At 40.3% G+C, this 21,668-nt stretch overlaps 1 protein-coding gene across 6 annotated transcripts; it reads left to right on the top strand.

Annotated features, from left to right (window-relative positions):
- The first annotated feature begins 4,997 nt into the window (after positions 1-4,997).
- LOC137965577 (uncharacterized) lies at positions 4,998-21,426 on the top strand. Of its 6 annotated transcripts, XR_011116104.1 has the most exons (8): positions 4,998-5,164; positions 6,400-6,664; positions 6,759-6,974; positions 7,063-10,920; positions 11,228-11,415; positions 11,536-11,694; positions 11,764-11,837; positions 20,265-21,426. XR_011116104.1 is itself a non-coding variant. In XM_068811844.1 (6 exons), exons 2-6 carry the CDS (start codon positions 6,452-6,454, stop codon positions 11,606-11,608), a joined length of 4,548 nt encoding a protein of 1,515 aa, XP_068667945.1. In that variant the 5' UTR covers positions 4,998-5,164; positions 6,405-6,451; the 3' UTR covers positions 11,609-11,871. The 6 variants fall into 6 exon arrangements, 2 of the variants coding, with proteins under 2 accessions (XP_068667945.1, XP_068667944.1); XR_011116105.1 differs by lacking the exon at positions 11,764-11,837; XR_011116102.1 differs by having other exon boundaries at positions 11,536-11,837.
- Positions 21,427-21,668: the final 242 nt, after the last annotated feature.

Raw genomic sequence — 21,668 nt, 5'->3', positions numbered from 1 at the left:
AGGGACCGAGTCAAGTGTGAGTCAACCCGAGTTAAAAGACCGAGTCGTACATAGTTAAGTGGAAGTCTTTGTAATTGGCAAACCAAGCAGACTATATAATAATCAAGCAAATATCAAGATAATAAATTATTTTGATGAGCCAGTATCATTAAGCCAGACTGCAGAGTCAAGCCAGATGCTGTTGGAATGCGATTGTTGATGTCAGAATGAAGACGAGCCAACACGTGATACCAGGAATGATTGCTGATGATTTTGGAATGATTAGGAAATCTATTGTAACTTTCCATATACAGAACCATATACAGGTTAATATATCAAATAATCGAAACCATATACTTCGGATGTCCAAACAACAACAGGCAAAAACAATCTGTTCAATCTCAGTCACGACTCTACAGTTAGCAAATTGACGTCCAAAACATAGTTGGAGATGTCCAAAAATAGTAGGAGAGAAAATTTGCACCGAAAACAGTTGGAGACATCCGAAAACAAGACCAAATGTCTGCTGCTAAAAAAGATACTGAGATACCCAGACTGTAAGCCACCAACAACGAAGTCTGGCTGGCAACATCAACGAAAATCTGTTGCTAAAAGAGATTCGGTATGGCTGTATATGCAGCAATTTAGTTGTAATCGGCACTCGAGAGAGCTACGAGATTGGAATATGTTGCCAGTAAGAGAGTAATTCTGGTTCAATATGGGGACTTCCAAAATGTTGGATAATGATTCAAAATGTTGTCAAGATTACATCATATACCATGCCCCCTATTGAGATTACTCGTACTCTGCTGCTACCCAACGACTACGCCAGCTACAAGAATCAATTCTTTCCTGTTATGTTGGGCTGGATCAAGCAACAACAACCACTTAGAATCAGTTGCAAGAATCATCAACAAACGTTGGATCTTGTTGTCGATGCCAATCACGTAGAGATACCAACTTTTCCTAACATCTCACGCCAGAGATTCAGAGAAGAGATAACACTGCTATGAACAATCAGCACTGGCACCAGAGGACAACCCCCTTTGTGGACAGCAATGCTGTTTCCAAAATGAAAGTGTTCTTCTCAACTGATCGCCGCTCTGGAATCAAATCTACTTCGACTTGGGCTTGCGCTTGCGCCTGGCCTACTCATTCAGATTGGCTTCAACCAGCCTTAAAGCTCATTCCAGCATCATCAAATGGGAACAAAGTCCCCGATGCAATAAGCATTCCTCATTGAATTAGTAGGTGAGTATAGAGAAGTTTACTCGATCAATGGGAAAGGATGTTCAAGCTCAACCAAAGTACGATCCAGCTAAGGCTGACTGATTGCTGAACGAATACCAGGAATACCAAGAATAATACTACTTGTTCGGAATGAATAATACCAAGAATCAGCAAACTCAACGTAGGATTCTCCTGGAAAAAAAACTTTATTGAAGAGCCATGGCAGATAACAGTAGTAAATGATAGCAAAAGAACATAATACGAGTTCAGAGTTATAGATGAGCAACAAATTAGCATGTTCAACAACCAACAATAGTATCTATACCAGCAACAGATTAGTTGCAACAACGATCGGCAAGAAATTGCAGATTAGCAGTAGCAATGAAAAATAGTTATAATATCAATGGGAAGTATGCGGTATCTACTGCTTCAGATCCATGAACAAGAGAAAAAAACTTATTTTTGTCATACGACTCCTCCATGCCGATCAGTTCCTTCATGAATCATAATTCAAATAGATCAACAAATAATTGGAATCCTGAAATCACTACTCTGATATTGTTGATTTTAGAATTCTATACTAATCTTCAACTAAAGTGTCAGAGAGAAGAATGAAGAAGGAAAAGAAAAGAAAAGAAGAGAATGGCTAATATATATATATATATATATATATATATATATAGAGAGAGAGAGAGAGAGAGAGAAAAGAGAATTAGGGTTTTCCAAGATATCCAAACCCTCCCCCTTCACTTTTATTTATAGATGTCAAGAGTAGGGGTAGCTTCAAACCGAGCCGGCTCGCCAGCGGCTCGAGCTCTTGGTGTCTCTCAAGCTCGAGCCGAGCTTGAGATCCGGAATTGGCTCGTTTAAATTAACGAGCCGAGCTCGACCGAATTCAGGTTGGACTCGATGACTCGCGAGCTGGTTCGTTAACGAACTGAGTCGGGAGCGGGATCGGGGGAGCGGGAGCGAGGGGGGGGGGGGAATTCTTGCTTCCTTCATCACCGTCGAGCCCCTCCCGTCTGCTCGCCGACCGCCTCTGTCGCCGATCGTTCAATTTCTTCTTCCCCTTGCCTTCGCCTCTGTTTTCGTCACCGCCGCTTTTGTCACAACAACTTCTGTTGTAGCCGTCATCCTCGACGACAACGACGTCATAACCCCCTTCCTCCACGTCGTCTTGACGGAATACCTAAGTTCAGGGGAGAAATAATTTTCTAAGTAAGATTTTCCTGCCAAGATGGGTTAGAAAACCGTATAGAAAATTTTTGAATAAGTATTTGACAATTGATGCTATAATACTTTTAGCATGAAGCAATTTTTATTGTAATTTTGTGTATGACATTTTATTTGATTAATAATTTATCGATAAGTATAGTAATATATTAGATTGATTATTAATTTTTTGTTATTTCCCTAGAAGAGCTAGAGGTCCATGTAACTTTCCTAAAAAAATTTAAAATATTTCTTGTAATTTTCTAATAAGTCACTAATAGTAATAGGATTTTATTTAAAAATTATTTTGGAAATATGTATCATAGGTAAAACATTTATAGTCTTTCCTAGAATAAAAGTTTCAACCAGAGGCACTAAGGAGACCATAGTAAATTTATGGCCAGATTCAAAAATTACAAAACAAGTTAGACAACATTTGGAGGAAAAAAGATTAATATTGATGTGTTTTAATCCATTATTGAAATTCAATCATGAACCTCCCCTATCATTCTTTTTTTTTTTTTAATTTATGTATAATTTTATATATAATTTATTTGACATATATTTTATATAGAGTATTAAATGTAGGTTAAACTCGAACTCAGTTAAAATTATTAGGCTTGAGTTCGATTGCAATTTTAGGTTCAAGGCTAGGGATGGCTCAAGCTCGAGTTCAAAATATTTAAATCAAGTTCAGCTTGAACAAGGTTCAGACTCAGCTGGATTCGATGCCACCATTATGCCAAATTTTAAGTAGAGGTCATTCCCAATTTTATGTAATATGTATGCATAATTTTATATACAATTTATTTATCATGTATTTTTTAAAAAGTTTTAAATGTATGTTGAAGCTCGAGCTCAGCTCGAACATAGGCAGGTTCGAGCACGGCTCGGCTCGGATCTGCTCGATGCCACTGCTAGTCAAGAATATTTAAATTACAAGTATACCCTTCACCCTAGAGAGAGTGAAGAAGAGACAAAAAATATAAGATATTTACAATAATGTCACCTAAGCTTGTTTATGTCTTTCAACACGGACCCACCATATATATTTGAGAAATGTAAAATTATATTATTGTTTTTTCTCCAAAGTGGAAAAAAACAAGCGTGAAGAAATTTAGATACCAAGGGAAGATAGAAAATAATTATTAAAAATGTATTATAAACTTGAAATAAAAATAATAACTACAAGTTGTCCATACTTTTGTTTTCATTTCGATGTTAATTTGTATTGTATTGATCTGTAATTTAAATAAAGCTAATATAATGAACTTGAACTTCTTTTAAATCATTTAAAGAAAAGCAAGAATTTGAGTACAAATGAGTCAATTATTGTCTTTATAAAGGGATAGTTCAATTACTGTTCTTAGGTCTAGTAAAGAGTTAGGGTAAATAGTTACACATCTAAAATATAACAAATTATTTGGATTCCCCTTATTTTCAAATTCGTGCTATATGCTAGTCATTATGTATTGTTATTTAACGTTAATTTTGATTATAGAAAGATAAAAATGCTCCCACGAAATACTTATTAGATTTATATACATATAAGCTAACCATGTATGCTTAGAATTGTTATACAGGGTCCATGTAAATTAACCTATGGTGGAACGTTATTTTTTTAACCATATTAAGATAGTTCCATTTTAATTTTATAGGCCTGAGAAATAATTCATAAATATAAAATATAATTCAGTTATGCTATTATTATAGGGATGTCTGATCCAATACGAAAAGTCATTTGGTGCAAAACGCTATCTTAGCTGTCCGTTCAACGACTATCTCAACCGTCCGATCATGAGGGCTGAGATAACCGTTTTGCATGTTTCACACCAAATGGCTTTTCGTATTGGATCAATCGAGTTATTATAGGTATCTTATGTTTGTATATTTTTACTAATTAAAAATTAGAGTTATATGACTAATAGTTAATTATAGTATAAAAGGAGTATATACCTAAATCCATATAGGTTTCTATATATTTTATTACCAAATTTATCATCTAATTTGAATTGAATAGCTTAGAAATTATTTGATTCTAGTTATGTTCTTATTTATTATCCTATGCATTCGTGTTGATATAATTTGGATTTTCCTCCTATCTACTTTGTTTGAAGGAGAACATAATGTGTGGTGGTACTTTTATTTCATGTGTATTTTTTTTTGACAAATTATAAGACAAATACAATAATAAATTATATATTTTAATAATTTGATTTTTAAAAAGCTTAATTATCTTTTAAATTTAATCAAAGTTATGTAATCTAGTCCAAAAATATAGTATCTAAAAAAATAATATTTTAAAATTATTCTTACTAGACCCAATGTGTCAAATGCCGGACCAATTCAACGGGTCGGTTAAGTACGGAAAACCAAATATGGTACATGGGGAACACAAGGTAGTAGATAATTAGGAAAGATATACCGGATATTCAATATCTCATATTCTTTGGCACATTTGCAGCCGTTAGGGTCAGGACCCGCGCGCCGTCAGTTTTGCATAGGATGAGCTACAGAGCTTCTTTTTTGTATAAAGCACCGCCTCCAACGAAAACCTCAGTCGGGTTTCTCTTTCGGGTTTCACTCCTCTTTGGAAGCCCGCTGAAGAGTTTTCCAGTCGAGGTTTGTCGATTCGAAGACCAAAGAGTGGTCAGCTTCTATAAATCTTGCCTCTTCATTTAACATCTGAAATCCTATTGAACCATCGCCATTGCCCCAGGGATTCGGCCGTATAATTTTTAGGGTACAATCTCTTATCGAGTTATTATCGAGTTAGCCTTCCTTTTTTCTGTTCGTTTTGTTGTAGTTACATTTCGTTTCCTTCCCATGTTTTGTTAATTTCCTCGATTAATAGAAGTTATTTGTGTCGGTTCCCTTTACTTTCCTTGTTAACCGTTCAAAGTGTTTCTTCTTCCGCAAAAAAATAATAATTTCATTCTGAAGTTATTTTGCTACGACAGAATTTATTAGATGGATATATATATATATATCTAGAAATCCCAGTGATTTTAGTTTCTATCGAGTTTTACTTTCAATCTACTTACGAAATGAGAAATGATTTTGCGCATTATAAGCCTATTAGTCGTTTTTTCCTTGATTTGTCAAACAATATTCACTAAATCTCTGGTGCCACCAGACTTTCGGCAATCTGGGGCAAATAAAAAATCTAAATTAAGCTGCAGTTTTGGCTCTTACATTTTTGGTCGTTCGCATCAGTTACTATGGATTTTATGTGCAGTCGTCTTTAGTACCATCAAAAGATTCGTGAAAGATTTTAATTAGATGACTCTCTCTTTGACATTGCTTAGACGTTACCTGAGTTTTAGTATCGTCCTTATTAATCACAGTTGGTGTTGTCATTGGAATAATCCTTCACTGGTGTGATTCTTTAATCAAGTCACTTGTATAAATTTGTAGTTAAAGATTTTGAGTAAATCGGTGAAGTGAAGGATTTCTTGACATTGATGATCCGCCGTGATCTGCTTTTATGTTCTTCACAATGTATCCGTTTTGACTATTCTGAAGACAACTCTCTCTCTCTCTCTCTCTCCCGTTAGGCACGCTTGTAAATTTATTTGCTAGTTTATGTTCCTTCCGGTTGTGTTGAAAGAGACTTAATCTGCATGTGCTCCTGATTTCTTTGGAGAGTTTACATTCTCAGTATTCATGGAAAATTTTATCATTCTCATGCTGTTCATTTTTTAAATATTTTCTCCAAGTTTCTTTGTGAAGTTACAGCGTATCATAATATTAGGCATGCTCTGTATTGCGATGTGCAAATTTACTAAATCTGTAATTCGTGTAAATGATAGTTTTTGTTCTTGTAGGATATGTAAAGCTGAAGTGTGAAGCAAATTTTTGTTCAACTGTGTTCCCATTTTGATACATCATTCTAGGGCCGCATAGGCACTTTTTGATGTGTAATTGTTTCATTGGATTTGTAATTTCCTTCTGCTTACATATGCTTGTGTTATGCAGGACAGCCACGTGCTAACATCCTTTTGTCCTGTGTGGAGGCTCTCTACTCAGAATGAAGATGGGTTTTGATAATGAGTGCATAATAAACATGCAATCTCTACCTGGAGAGTATTTCTGTCCTGTGTGCCGGTTGCTTGTCTATCCCAATGAAGCTTTACAAACACAGTGTACTCATCTCTACTGTAAACCTTGTTTAACATATATTGTGGGATCCACCCGTGCTTGCCCATACGATGGTTACCTGGTGACAGAAGCCGATTCTAAGGTTCCATTTCTCTCCCTGATATTCTTGTCAGTTTATATCTTAAAAAGCTACCCACCCTCAGTTTGTCTAATAGCATGTGGTTTGACTTTGGCAGCCTCTGGTTGAAGTAAACAAACCAGTTGCTGAAGCTATTGGTAGTATACAAGTCCACTGTCTCTATCATAGGAGTGGGTGCACTTGGCAGGGGTCATTGTCAGATTGTACTACACATTGTACTGGATGTGTCTTTGGTGAATCCCCTGTTGTATGCAATAGATGTGGGACACAAATTGTGCATCGTCAAGTTCAAGAACATGCACTAAACTGCCCGGTAATCTAAATGAACCTTCACTGTTCATGTAGTTTCATGATTTTACTCATTGTGGATGTCTGATGAATGGTTGGATGAGTGTTGATAGGGTGTGCAGCCTCAGATGCAGCAGCCTGAAACTATGCCAGCCACTACTGCAGAGCAGACTCAGGCTAGTACACAGGAGCCAGTTTCTCAGGGTATGACAACTTTGGCGGCCATGCAAGGACAAAGCCAGACCAACGCAAATGCTGCACAGCCCCAAGTCGTTGCTGCACAGCCCCAAATCGTTTCTGTAGCTCCTCAAGCTGTTGTGCAGGCTCCACAAACATTGCAACATTCCCCTACTCTGGAGCAATGGTATCAGCAACAGCAGCAGCATCAGCAACAGCAGTACCAGCAATATTATCAGCAGTATCCTGGATATGACCCTTATCAGCAGCAGTATCAGCAGTATGATCTATATCAACAGCAACATTTGCAACAGCAGCAGCATCTACAGCCCCACCAGCAACCTGTAGTTCAGGGTTATCCTCAGAGTCAGCCTTACATTCATCCTCAGCCTCAGCCTCAGCCTCAGTCTCAGGGTCAAACACAGCCTCAGCCTCAGCCTGCATCGCAGGTCCAGGCTCATTCCCAGGTTCAACCACAGAATGTTTCTCACTCTCAGGCACACCTACCTCTACAGTCTCAGATAGTGGCACAGTCTCAAATTCAAGGTCAACCTAATCAACAACAACAACAACAACAACAACTGCACTCATCGGTACAGCCCCTTCCTCTGGTACAGCCACAAACTCATCCTCCTGTAGCACCACCTGTGGGTCCAACAAATCCCCAGCCACATGTTCTTCTTCAGCCTCGACCACATGCCCATCCTCAGACCCAGTCCCATCATCGTCCACCCTATATGCATCAAGCCCCAGTACAGCAAAATCCTCATCCTCAATTTCAGCTCCCAAATCCATCATTGCAGGCTGTTACGGGCCACCAGTCCTATCCTCAGCCTCAAGCTCACCAACAGGCATCATCTGTTGCTCCACACCCTCCCCCGATTCCTCTGCACAATCCCCCCCAGCAACAAGGCTTACCTCAGCATGCCCCTAATCAAGTGGCAGGACAGTTCCCTTCACATCAGTCATCTCAGATGCGTCCAAGCAACCCTCCACTTCAGTCCCCTATACTAACCCCCCGTGCACAACAACCAAGTATGCTACCTCCCCAAGGACAGCATTCTACTGTCCCTAATCATCCTCATCCAGGTCAACCAGTATCTTATCCGACTCCACTGTTGCCGATGACACAGCAGCCACCTCAACCTCATCAAATTCAGGGGTCCTTTGGGGGGTTTCCTAGTAGTCAAGGTCCACCTTTCATGATGCAGCAAACAAAACAGACTCAACAATCCTTACGGCCTCAGGGCCCGCAATATCCTTATGCTCATCCTCAGCTACTGCAGAGCATGTCAGGTCCACAAGCCCATCCCTCTCAAAGGCCCATGTCGATGAATCAAGGATTCCAATCTCAGCCATTTCCACAGCCTACTGTTGGATCTGCTGGACCAACACAGGATCAATTTAAGCAGGGTCCCTTTGGCCCAAATCAGTTACATCAGCATCAGAGGCCTGGATATGTACAGAAGACTTCACAATCACAGTCTGATACCCAGAATACCCTGCAATCTTCTTTGGCTCCACAGTCTGGTTCAGATGCAGTAGTTAAACAGGAAATTACAGCTGGCAATTCTCAACTGGTAGATGCTACCAATTCACATGTTTCAAATAAGGAACATAATGAAGCTGTTATAAAGCCTCTGGATGACAAGGGAAAGCCACCTAGTGGGCTCAGTGATCAGGGATCACTTCACAATTACACTGTTGATGAAACTTCTGGTTCTACAGGACACTCAGAAGATGTGCCGAGACATGGTAAAAATGCAGAAGACCTTGTGGCTAAAAGGTTAGTTGAGGAAGATTCACACAGTTTACGTGATGGCAAAAGTTCTGATGGTTATTCTCTTCTTGAAACAAAAGAAAAAGAGGACGGTACTGTGGATAAGACTCTTCATTCTCGATCAGAGGAGATTCCTGAACATCAACAGGATGCAAATGAATCTGGTCAGTCTTCTCAAGGTGTTGGAACAGGTGTTCATGCACACGCATTGGGCCCAGTTGCAGAGAAGGAAATTCCAAATGGAACCCACCAGGGACACATTTTGGGGAACACACACCATGATACTCTTCCAACTCAGGAGAACTCAGTAAATTTCCCTAAGCTCCCCCATCAAGGTGTGGCAGGACCCAGGCCACATGGGTGGAGAGGGATGCCACCATCTGGTCAGATGTTAGCCAAGAATATTGGACAACCTGCTCCTGTGGTTCTAATGCCTGAACAACAGCAGTTACCTTTTGGTCCTACTGCACACCAAATGCATGACTGGACTATACAACGGCCTCTTGCCCCCGATCACATTGTACCACATTCTATTCCTTTTGCTGGTACCAGTCATGACAGATTCCCAGAGCCTTATGCCAATCAAATGCAGGGGCAGGCAGTTGGCCACTTGAGGCCTCAAGGACCTGCACAACCACCAGCAGTCCCAGGTGTTTTACCAGGGCCAGGCTTTCCTCCAGTCGGTAGAGGATCTAGCAATGTTGGTCATAGTCAAGGGCTCCAGGGTAATATACCCCCTCCATATGCTGCCGGTCCCCTTTTTTCTCATGGTGAACCTTTATCAGGACCTCCTCTTGGTGGTCCACATTCTCAGATTGTGCGTCCTCCAGCTAATCCTATGGATGGTGAGATATTTACACACAAGAGGCCAGGTAAATTTGATGGTAACCAACCTGATCCACATCAAGCTGTATCTGCTGAGAAGGTTCCACTGGGACATCCAAGCGGTAGCCAGTTGAGCATGCTGAAAGTCAATGGGGCTCCAAATAAGGGAATTTCTGGTGGGATCCAGGATGCATCCTTACAGCATGGCTTTCCGGAAGAAAGGTTCAAGCATCTACCAGAAGAGAGATATAGACCCTTCCCAGAGGAAGGGTTCAGGCCACCACCAGAGGAACGCTTTAAGGCATTTTCAGCAGATCCCAGTCATCACATTGACAGAAGAGAGTTCGATGAAGATCTCAAGCAGTTTCCTCGCCCTGCTTATTTGGATGGTGAAAATGCACCAAAATCTGATGGCTACTTCTTATCAAAGTCCCTTGATCGGGGCCAACATTCTTTTGATAGGGCACCTCATGCATTTAGTCATGATGGTGCAGCAAAAACTGATACAAGGCCACTACCTTTCTACTCTTCTGGTGGTCCAGGAATGCACCCAACAGATATTGGAGAAAGATTGAGGTTCCGTGATAATAGCCTGGGAAGAAAAGTAGATAATGCAGAATTCATTCATTCCATTTCTGAATTTGGTCGGCATTCTTTGAGAAGTCCTAGAGAATATCCTGGAATTGCTGCTGGAAGATTTAGTAGCAGTTCTGGTGGTCTTGGTCGAGGTGGTCGTTTGCGTTTAGAGGAGTTTGGTGATCGTTCCAAAGCTTTTAACATTCCTGATTCAATTAGCAGTTCATTCCATGAAAGTCGATTTTCGCTGCCCGCACACCTGCGAAGAGGTGAGCTTGATGGCCTTGTGAATGTCCCTCCCTTTTTAAGGAGTGGTGACTTGGTTCCCGATGCTCTGCCTAGTCATTCGCGGCCTAGCGAATCTCATCCTCTTCTGCGGGGTGGTGAACACCTGGTTCCCCATAACCTACCTAGTCATATGCGAGCAGGTGACCCCTTAGGTTCAAATCTGCTGCGTATCGGTGAACCAACTAGTTTTGGTGGATTCCAAAGTCATTCGAGATTTGGTGAGTCAATTGGAGGTGGTAACTTTGCGAGCCGTATGCGGAGGGGTGATTCCGGACTTGGCTTACCAACTCATGGCTATCCAAGTGAAGGAGGATTTTTTGATCGTGTGAGTATCTATTTCAGTTGCTTCTTGTTGCTCTCTCTACAAATGCAGTTATTTGTATTTGTTCTTATTGTCCAACGGCATGTGAATTTATATATATATCTACATATAATATATATATCTATATATATATATGTTTCCAATAGTCTGAATATATAACTTGCATATGTTTGTATGAAGCACACGGACATATTTACAAGCTTGTGCTTGTTCTTCTGTAATGGCTCATGTTAGCTTGTGTATGGCCTTCATTACACCAATTAATGTATAAAATTTGGGTATGTGGCCTTAATCGACTTATCATTTTCAGAATGACCCCGAGTCTTTTGACCATCTGAGGAGAAGAAAACCTGGGAGCATGGGTTGGTGCCGCATATGCAAGATTGATTGTGAGACTGTTGAGGGTCTGGATCTACATTCTCAGACACGAGAGCATCAAAAGATGTCCATGGATATGGTTCTGATGATCAAGCAGGGCAATGCCAAGAAACAAAAATTGTGAGTGTTGTTGTTTCTTTTTTAATCCCCTTGTTCTTTCCAATATCCGTTTTTTGGTTTCATGGAATTGGTTGTGTAGTCTATCTATGTACTGATTCACTTCATTACTTTGTTAATTAGATCTTCTGAGGAGCACATCTTTAAGGAAGATGCGAACAATAACAGGAAAGCTACACTGGATATGAAGAAATAGACATTAGCGTGTTTTAGTCAGCTTGGAGCTAATCACATCAGAGATCTTGCTATTTGTTTCTTCCGTTATTTTCTCCAAGGAGGCATGTAGGTGTCTTAGCACTATATAACCACTTTTAGATTTCATATTGGTTTACATGAGCTTTTGTTTTTCAGGTGAATGCCATATTTTGTGAAGATGGTTCTTAGGTATCGAAGTTACTGTGGCATCTGTTTTTTTGTTGATAATTGTGAGTTCTTTGGCTTATAAATAGGTTTATGTCTTATGTTGTATATCTTGTCCTTTTGGTTAGTGCTGTTAAGCTTCTTGAGTGTGCTATAATTTTTGAATGCTTTGATGGCTTACTTTAGATCAATGCCTTTTGTAGTTAAAGTTCCTACGAATGCTAAGTTAAAAAAAAGCTGCAGTTCCTATGAGCTCTTTGGTTAACCATGTTTGGTGCTTTGTTATTTATTTACTCGACAATGTTTCTCTGAACATTTTGTCCTTTAAAGGACTTTTACATTCTTTTATATGAAGACTCTTATGTTAACACCATTTTTCTTCCACCAATGGAGTGTGTGTTCATCTCAAACCTGCCCCTTTACTTGTGTCACCATTCTGATGGTTTAGTTTAGTCTCGTCTGATAATCACTAGTGCTGATATATTGCATCTTTTTAATTATTTGTAATATATAAAATGGATGGATTACTTCATCTGTGCATCTCCATTTCATTGAGTACCCAGTTTGAGGTGCCATTTCAAATAACACTGTGGGAATTAGGAGTGACCGATATTCTAGTATACTATCAATTGTTCTGACTTAAAATGTAGGAATCTTGTGAGGAATGGGATGTTAACTGTTCATTGTTAGGAGTCCGTGAGTTCCATGCCCAGTATCGACCTGATAGGAACTTATGAAACTCTCAAATTTTTCTAAAACAAATTGTGTCAAGAATAAACAATGAATCCTGGCTCTTGTTGCTAATAGAAGGATCCTCGTTTCTTTGAAGATATATCAAAATATGTCTGGATTGAACCTTATAGCTCAATGATCACTTTGGAGTTCGGATATTTCTTAACTTTTGGGTGCAAGTCTTACTGATGATGGGGTATTTGAGTGCATATGTGTAATCAGATATTCTCAAAGGGAAACAAAAATATGAGGAGAGAGGAAGTTTGACAATTAGAAATAAAAAGCATTTTTCTTTCAAAAAAGAAAAAAATGTGTGCAAGGTTTGGGTAGGTGAAATTCTATAGGCTTTTTTTTTTTTTTTTTTAAATAATGTTGAGAATTGTATTAAACAGAGAAAAATTACATCTAGGGGGTGGGGTGGGGCGTCCCAAACAGTGAGAGATTGGAGGGAGGTCCCAAATTTAACTAAATTGTCGGCAAAATAATTTACTCAACGGATTACATGGTTCCAAGTGCATGAAATAGCGGATACAATGTCGGGAATTGAATGCAGAGTAGGCCAATGGTGTCAAGAGGGGAAGCCAATCCTGATCCCCAGCTAATAACGACACTAGAGTCCCCTTCAATGAATAAATGCTCGGAGAGCCGCTCCTTAAAAATATTTTGACCGTGGTGGAGAACAGACTTCAGCGGTGGTAGAGTCAACAAGACCCAACAGTCCCGCGTAGGATAAGATGGTCTCACTTGATGAGTTGCGGAATATACCTCCAAATATAGTTGGACCCGGGCAACCCAAGGCACTATCGTCAGAGTTCAGCTTGATGCTGTTTGGAGGAGAGGGTACCATTCAACAATGCTAGTCTTTGATGGGCCTGCCATGTGGGCGAGGATACGCCAGTTGATGCGAAGCAGCACCCCCTTGAGGGTAGAGAATTCTCAACGAGAGTGAAGCCAACTGGCAATATGATCGACAACCAGCTCGATAGAACAATTAATGCTGTTGGACTTGTGATTAAAACGTTGGTTATTGTGCTCTAACCAAATGCACCAGGGAACATGGGTAAGACAGACGGATAAAAAGATCTTGCCAAGCTTGGGAAAAGGGGTGCCTCTAACATTCGAATAGTTCCAATTAGGTCTTGCGGGAGGGTGAGCTGAAGATTGATTTTTTGGAAGACACCCATCCAGACTTTCCAAGAATAGCTGCAATGGGGGAGGACATACTAGACCGACTCGTCGCACGTATCACAGAGAGGGCAAACCGCATTAGGGCTTGAAACCCCCCGCCTATGGAGGTTGTCGGTAGTAAGAATCATCCCTCTAAGGGTTGTCCAGATGAAAAACTTGATTTTATTTGGTGTGGGAAGCTTCCATGCAGCGGCGACATTGTGCTCAGGGGGGCTGATTGTCCAAACTTAGATGTGAGAGCACGCAATGGCCACCGAGAAGAGGTCGCTGTTGTTCGGCTTCCAAATAATTTTATCTGGTATGTTTCCCCGAATCACGATAGGGGCAAGAATATCAAGAAGTGCACATAGGTCATTGACCTCACTGTCTCGGAGATTCCGTCTGAAGTGGAAGTCCCAGGAACAGTTATGCCAAACATCCGCAATAAGGGCGTCCTGCTGAGAAGTGATGGTAAAGAGAGAACCAAAAGCATCCATAAAGGATTGGTTGCCGCACCAAGCATCTTGCTAGAAAAGAAGCCTCTGCTCATTACCTGCATAGAAAGAGGTGGCACTCTTGAAAAGAGGAAGCAGGGGAAGAAGAGATTTCCATATGGTGGAAAGGCGTCTGTGTCTCCCCCCCTCAAACAACCAAGGACAAGAGCATTGTAGCTTGTAAGCCACCATGGGTTTTCAACAAGAGGTACACTGAGCATTATCTTTCTATGTCCACTTGAGAAGGAAGGTTTGGTTCGTTTCTTTTATGGGGTGGACACCAAGCCCACCCAGTAACCGAGGTTAGCAAACATCATTCCAATTGACAAGATGATAGCGAAAGGAGTCCTCGGATCCTTGCCATCAGAAGCACTTTCTGATGGAACCAATTCTTTTGCAAACAAAGGCTGAGCAATGCATGAAGGAGAGATAATAATTTGGGATGTCAGCCAGACAAAATTTCATGAGAGAGTCTTCCCGTAGTGGAGAGTAGCTTGCCACACCAAGTAGCCAAATGGTGCTCAAACTTTTCAATTAGAGGACACCATAGGCTTGAACTTGGAGGCTTAGGTACGTCGATGGAGTAGCGTTCAAAGAACAACAAATTTTTTTTGCCATATGTTGCAAAGTCTCAGGGTCGATGTGATAGCCAAAGAGGGTAGTTTTCCTCTAGTTTATCAATTGACTCGAGGAAACCTCAAATAATCCCAGAAGGGCCTGAAGTTTTCTGACCTAGTCCAAAGTTCACGAGAAACATTGAAGGTCACTGTTTCCGAGGTAACCCGGAAGAAAAGTTTATTGGAGTGAAGGGCCACCGTTGGGATACCAACGAAAGACTTCTTCTTACCGCTGGCTGAAACAATGTGAATGATGTCGCCAGAGGGTTGTCGGAGCTTCTCCAGAGTGAAGGTCTTTTTGTAGGCGCACTGTAGAGGTACCAGCTTTGGAGACGATCGTTTCTTCTTCGAAATGGATATCCATTCCCTTCCGTCGTTGTCAATCTCTCCTGGTTGTGATTTATCAGTCAACAACTAAACAGTCGTCGACACCACTCAATCTCTCTAGTATAGTAGAAACAAAACATCCTTTCGTCGCATCTTTCGCTGTCGTTGTGTCGACGATGTCCTGTCAAGGAATGCAGGTCGAAATGGCAAGTCAAGTCGTCTTCTCCAGCGGGAAAATCACACTGGAGACAGTTTTCGCTAATCTTTGAGACTTCTCGAAGGGTGGGGGATCGTTGTGCCAGAGGTCGGCTTCGTTGCGGGAGATGGAAGGTTGACATCGGAGTTATTTGAGTAGGAGACAAGCCCTGTCGCAAACAGCGTTGTTTCGCTTGCAGATGCGATCGCCATGTCGGGAGCCATCAAAGGTTTATTTTACTCAAATTTTTTTTGATAAAGATATATTTATATATATAAACAAGAAAAACTACAAAGGAAGAGGGAGCAGATCCCTCACAACCAGAGATTGCAGGGATGTTCCCTGCTTGGCTAGCACATCTGCAGCCGAATTTGTAGATCTCAGAATGTGAGACCAAATACAAGAGTAAAGTGAGGTAATATCTAAAATCTTCCGAAAGATGTCCCAATGGCGCCATGGTAGAGGGAAAGCACGCTCACACCATCCAATGACCACCTTCGAGTTTCCTTCAATGTGAATGGGACCACTGTAGTTGTCTCTGAAAATGCAAAGCCCATTGAGTAGGCCATAGAGTTCAACCGACGTAGAATCAGATATGCCTAATGGAACGGCGTAAGAGAAACATTGATTACCAGATGGATCCGAAATAACTCCCCCAAAACCAGCAATCCCCGGATTGCCGAGTGAAGAGCCATCAAAATTCAACTTGAGTTATCTAGCTTCCGGGGGGGTCCACTCCTGCATTGTTGGAGCCTTGATCCCAAAGTGCATCCTTGCCAAAATATTCCAATTTTCACGGATAGAGGTTCCTTTGAAGGAGGAAAAAACCTTCTTAGTTATAAGCCAAGAGGATATTTGCCCCGACACCTTGTCCGCTACTCTTACTTCCGATTCACTTTTAGCATCGAACTGCCTTCGGTTGCGTTCATTCCATAGCCCCACAGTATGAAACTGGCACAAGGCAGATATCATCACTTTTTCGAGACCAGGGAGGGGGAGGCCAATGATCGACTTGCTGAAGGAGATCAGATCAACTGATTTACAGAATTGCAGCCTCATCTTGCCTAGAACAGAGGTCCACATATACCATGCAAAGGAGCAATATAGAAGAATATGATTAACAGTTTCAGCTTTAGTGCTGTAGAGAGGACAAAGGGGGTCGATAGCTGGCTGACCCCTTCTACTAAGCACATCACTCATGAGAATCTTACTTTGGCAAACATTCCACATGAAGAATTTTATCTTTGGAGGTGAGCAAATACGCCATACAAAGTGAATATCATGCTCCCTTTGCGTCGAATCCCAGCCATTAATGTATTTTACTCAATTATTAATAGGTATTGTTTGCTTTGTGATGTCCATACTCAAATGATCCTTTCATTCATTAGCATTTGATTGTTTTAATTCTATGTATTTGCGTGGGCATAAGGATGGATCTGGGTTAGGTTTGGGTGGCTTCTGAAGATTTCTGACCCTACCTTACTACCCTGTCCCTGTTAAACCTCTTCATAGTGTCGGATTTCCAAGCCCATCCCTGTCTAGTTCTTGAATCCCCAACCCGATCCTTGTAATTTCCCTAAAATACTCTCACTTATTTTACTTTTTACAAATAAGAAATTATTTTAATTAAAATAAAGGTGTATAAGTAAATTTCTTTTGTTACAAGAATTTTCTTTTTCTTTAATTGCCTTATCTTGTTTAAAAAAATCATTTCTTTTGTGTTTTTTACCTATGCCATTAATGTTAATGTAATGGTTAAATGGTAATGAAACCCCTCAAATTGTGGTTGGGAAAACCTTACCCAGCCTTCACACTGTGGCAGTTTTTCATATAAAACTTGCCTGTACGATGAAACACATTCATGTGTCAAGTGGTTTTGGTGGGGGCGTTTCTCCATTTAGCCTCCCGCATTTCCATATCTAGGTAGGCAATTTCATATGGCTATCACCTGTATGATCTATGCTCCAGCAATTTCTTTGATTGTAATCTTTATGTGCTGTGTTGGAAATAATGTTATTGTTATTATTTTTTCCTCTGTAAAGAGATCAAGATTTAGATTCTGTGTAGTCAGGGGTGGCATATCATCTGTCTTTCAAAATTTAGGTTTTCTTATGGTTTAATCTGGATCTGACCATTAAAATGTTGGCTGCAACCGCAATCAGACTAATTCTATTGTAGGAGTGTTCGTATTTGATAACCCATAAAACCAAACCACATTTGTATGTAGCATATGTTATTATCTATTTACAACTTTGTAGGACAAAAGTACTAGGTGGAGCTTCTGGCTTTCAAACTAAAGATGGAATTTAGATGGCAAAATTTACGGGCACCTGGTATATACCCTATGGCTTTGAGGTTCAGTTGGAGTTTTTGTCATTTTTGTTTTGTTATTATTATTTTTGAAGATAATGGAGAGAAGCTTTTATGTAGAGGAAAAAGTCACGGGGCTCCCAGGAGAGATATAACGTTGCTTGAGTGGTATGAGAAAACATATAACATTAGAAAGAACAGTTGAACGATTGGCTTCAATTCTCACTGGGGTTATTGGGTAGTGTGTATGGTAAAAAAACTAGTGCAACAAAAGTAGAATTATCTTAGAAAGGGAACTTCCCATGTATAGGCATTGATTGATAATACTGCTTCTAACTAAGGACTGAGCTGTGTCACTGGTGCTTCACGTAGTATGGATAAAAGAAATAGTTATCTGGTTCTCTTGGGTATGGTGACAAGGCAGCCATCACTGGCTGGATCTGGATCCTATTCCCTTATTAGTGACTACCGTGGGACCCTTTAACTACTGATATTTTAAAGTACTGAAATTGAACATGTACATACATTTTGCTGCCCTGCACAGCAGCAACTTTAGAAGAAAAACGTTTACTTGACCTGCATGAGGCAGGTTAGGCGTACTTGAAGCCAGGGTCGTTAAAAGCCTAAAAAAATCCGACCAAGTAGGTGAACCAACTGGTCTGATTAACATAAAAGTTATTTTAGTTTTAATAGTATTGTAGTTGACTTCTCAAAAAAAACTGTCGTAGCTGAAGTGGTTGAAAGGTTCAGCGATTCTAACTATTGAACTGATTACAGGCCATGATGTGGATGGGTGGGCAGGTTTTTTACAACTTAGCCAACAAGTAGTGCTGTCTAGTGCTAGAATGAGAGCGGCTACAAGGTGATCAGGGATACCCTGGTTGGGACTAAAAACTTTTGTGAGGTGGGCTGCTGCACAGACACATGATAGCCTGATTTGTGCCTGAGGAGGCCATCAAAGGGTGTGGGCATTGAATTATGCCTGCCTAATATGAGATATGCTTAAAAGCCTAGTTTCAGCTGCTAGCACTGCACCCTGTTGAATCTTGGAGGGGCTATCTATGAAATTGCTTCCTGGTGTTAAAGTGAAAGCTGTTAGCAAGGTGAAAAAGGGCTGCCTATCCCGAGTGAAGTCAACCATAAGGCTGTTGTGAACATTGGTGCAGAAGTGGGGTGTTGTGTTATATGCATATGATAGGGCTCAACCAGGGTATGATGCCACGTTCCTGGTGAACTTAGTCTGAGAGAGGTTGAAGGGCCTGACCCTTATATTTCATTTTCTTTAGTTTTTGGCATATCAGCTACATACCTAACATTAAGGGGATGACATCCTCGTCTTTGCCACCCAGCATTCTTTCGTGGTTTTGAAATGAATGCTTTGTAGGACAATAACAAATTAACTCAGAAGGTAGGAGGAAAAGGTAAAAAATTCCTACACAAACTCTGCTTGCTCTTTTGTGGATTGGGCTTTTGGCTCAATGGCCTTTTTTTATTTTTTTTGAGGAGGTGTGTGGAGGGAGGTCTCACCAAGGCATCGAGTGTTTTCTCTATGTGTGTGTTTGTGTAAGCAGCATTCGAAAAGAAAAATACTTATTTCTTTGTATCTCAATTTCACCACTGAGTGCTGTTGTTGATTCTCTTTCCTCTGCTCATTTATATTGTTGCTTACGTTTTTTCCCCTCGTTTCCTACCTCTTCTCTTTGTTCATATTCTTGTGTTCTTCTCTTTTCTGTATATTTTTACACATTCGTCTTATTATCTTTCTTTTTGTCCTAGTGCTGTCCATCTGAATTGTATTTTTTTTTTTTTACACTTTTTGGACATAAAAATAGAGCTCCTTCCTGATTCCTCTTCTGCCAATAAAATTGTTGGTATACTGTAATTCTTTTCTAGAAATTAGCTCTCTCTCGGCTCTTAGTATGCAATGTACTTGCTATTTGGTGTATGGCCTTGTTCCATAGAGCTGCTTGCATCAACTGTCATATAATAAGGAAAGGCAGTATGTAGTCATCGTAGTCGTCGATTGATGTTAGAACAGGCACTAGTAAATCTGCTGTGTATACTGTGTATTACAATGGTGCAACCTACTATTATGTTTATGTTTCTTGAAGCTCTTCCCTCTTAGTATGTCTGCTGTCTTTAGGGATGGGAGATTCGTTTTTCCAAGTTGTCTTATTTTCCTACATGTTTTTTTTTGTTTTTTGTTGAAGAAATCTTGGCTACCCAAAAAAGAGGTCATCTTATGTCTTACCGGAGATGGCCACCTTGACGGATGTTGTTGGCGTGGGACTGCCATAAAAAAAAGCATAAAAAATGTGGGAAAATGGTAATAATTAAAGCTCTTCATTTCCAACTTATCCATATATATATAAATTTGAAATTTTCATAAATAAGTAAAAAAAGGGGATACACCCATTTGAGCAGAACAACCTTATAAATTTCTTGTTTGCATTGGAGAACGAGGGAAGCGTGTGATAAAATGCCCCAAAAAATTGTAGAAATAAAAGAAAAACATATGATATTGTGCATTGGAATTTGAAATATCCATCAATTAGTGGGACAAATTAAAGAATTGAGAATGATTAGCAAGCAATGTATTCATTTCAGATTACCCACCTAGTTGTCATATAATTCTCTGTTTTTTTTTAGAAAGAAGTGTTTTTCATCAAAGTACCCGAAGGCCAAAATGCCTAACAATGAGGGATTGGAGGAACACTCCCATGATCTTAGAACACGAAGTACATACCCTCATCAAGATTTTCTGAGTTTGGGGAGATTGAAGGCCAGCATTTGAGGAAGGTCCATGCCTGAATGACATTGTTGTATCAACTGTCGAGAGGAGCTTAAAGGCAGTTAGGCACAGAGAATTCCTCGTTTGCTTCTGACGCCCAAATGGTGGTGTCATCAATGTTTCTTCGCAGTTAGTAGTTGCTGAGCTGAAGAGAAGGCTTCAGGTGGCTGTTACTTCCTCATCGTTAATCGCTCTTCTTGGCTCCCAATTGTGGGTATTGTTGCTGTCAATTGAAATGGTCTTTACCAGTGAAATAGTTAGGACCTCTTGCATTGCGGAAGAGACTAGGGAATTGGGTCTTGAGAGGTTACTGCCTATTCCAGGTATCATGCCAAAATCTGACCGAGTTTCCATTCTCCACTTGGAAGTGGATGGTAGTACAGATTTTGAGGAAGACCCTGGCAAACCTATGCCAGGGAGGGGGGGTGTCCTTCACCGAACCACCTGCTCGGATCGCCAGCTTGAGCTTGTACTCCATTTTCCACCAAACAGCATCATTACATTTATTTAACTTCCAGCAACACACTGCCAATAGTGTTTGATTTGTTGACTGGATTGGTTTGATGCCAAGAACCCCCCTGATTCTTGTGCTTTATGATGTCCAACCACTTAACCAAGTGATGTTTGAAACCAGCATCTGATCCCCTCTGTAGGAAATTCTGCATGAGCTTTTCTATTTTCTAGGAGACTCGCATTGGGCAGTGGAGAAAAGTAGGAAGGAATGCCGCTAAAGCATGAGTTGATAAGCGTTAGTCTTCCTGCCTATTCTTTTAATCACCGGGGAAGTGAATAGTGGGAGACCGAGGTGGGAGGCTGGGATGCTGCTTTTGCTTGGCACCCGAGGATAGAGGCCAGGATTAAAGGTCTGGATTGCTGATTGACTTTCCGACCAGAGAGCAGTTCGAAGATGGCTAGAATTGCTTTGAGATTGAGGATTTGATCTTGGGTGCCTAACTGTATCTATTTTTCATAATTGTTATCAAATATTATACAATATTTAGTACTTATTTTTTACTAAAATTTAACTGGCCTGTTATGTTTATGATTCTGTCTCTAAGACACTTGGGTGAGCGTAGATCTGGCAAAAAATGCATTACTCATGACAAGATGAAAAAGTGGGTTGATATCACTCATGACTCTTTATTTACTGTTAATACCTCTCTTTCATCATCAATACTTAATTATTTTCCAAAAGAAAGGAAATAATAAGATATGGTTAAAGGCTTAATAATGCTCTTTTTATGTTCTTCGGGGCATGGGAT

Source organism: Aristolochia californica, unplaced genomic scaffold (assembly GCF_029961685.1).
Source record: "Aristolochia californica isolate CCGP_79_NKW_82.1479 unplaced genomic scaffold, dmAriCali1.0.hap1 SCAF_5, whole genome shotgun sequence".
NCBI classification, from domain to species: Eukaryota; Viridiplantae; Streptophyta; class Magnoliopsida; order Piperales; family Aristolochiaceae; genus Aristolochia; species Aristolochia californica.
Note: the sequence above shows the minus strand (reverse complement) of the source record. Positions and strands in the feature narration are given on the sequence as shown.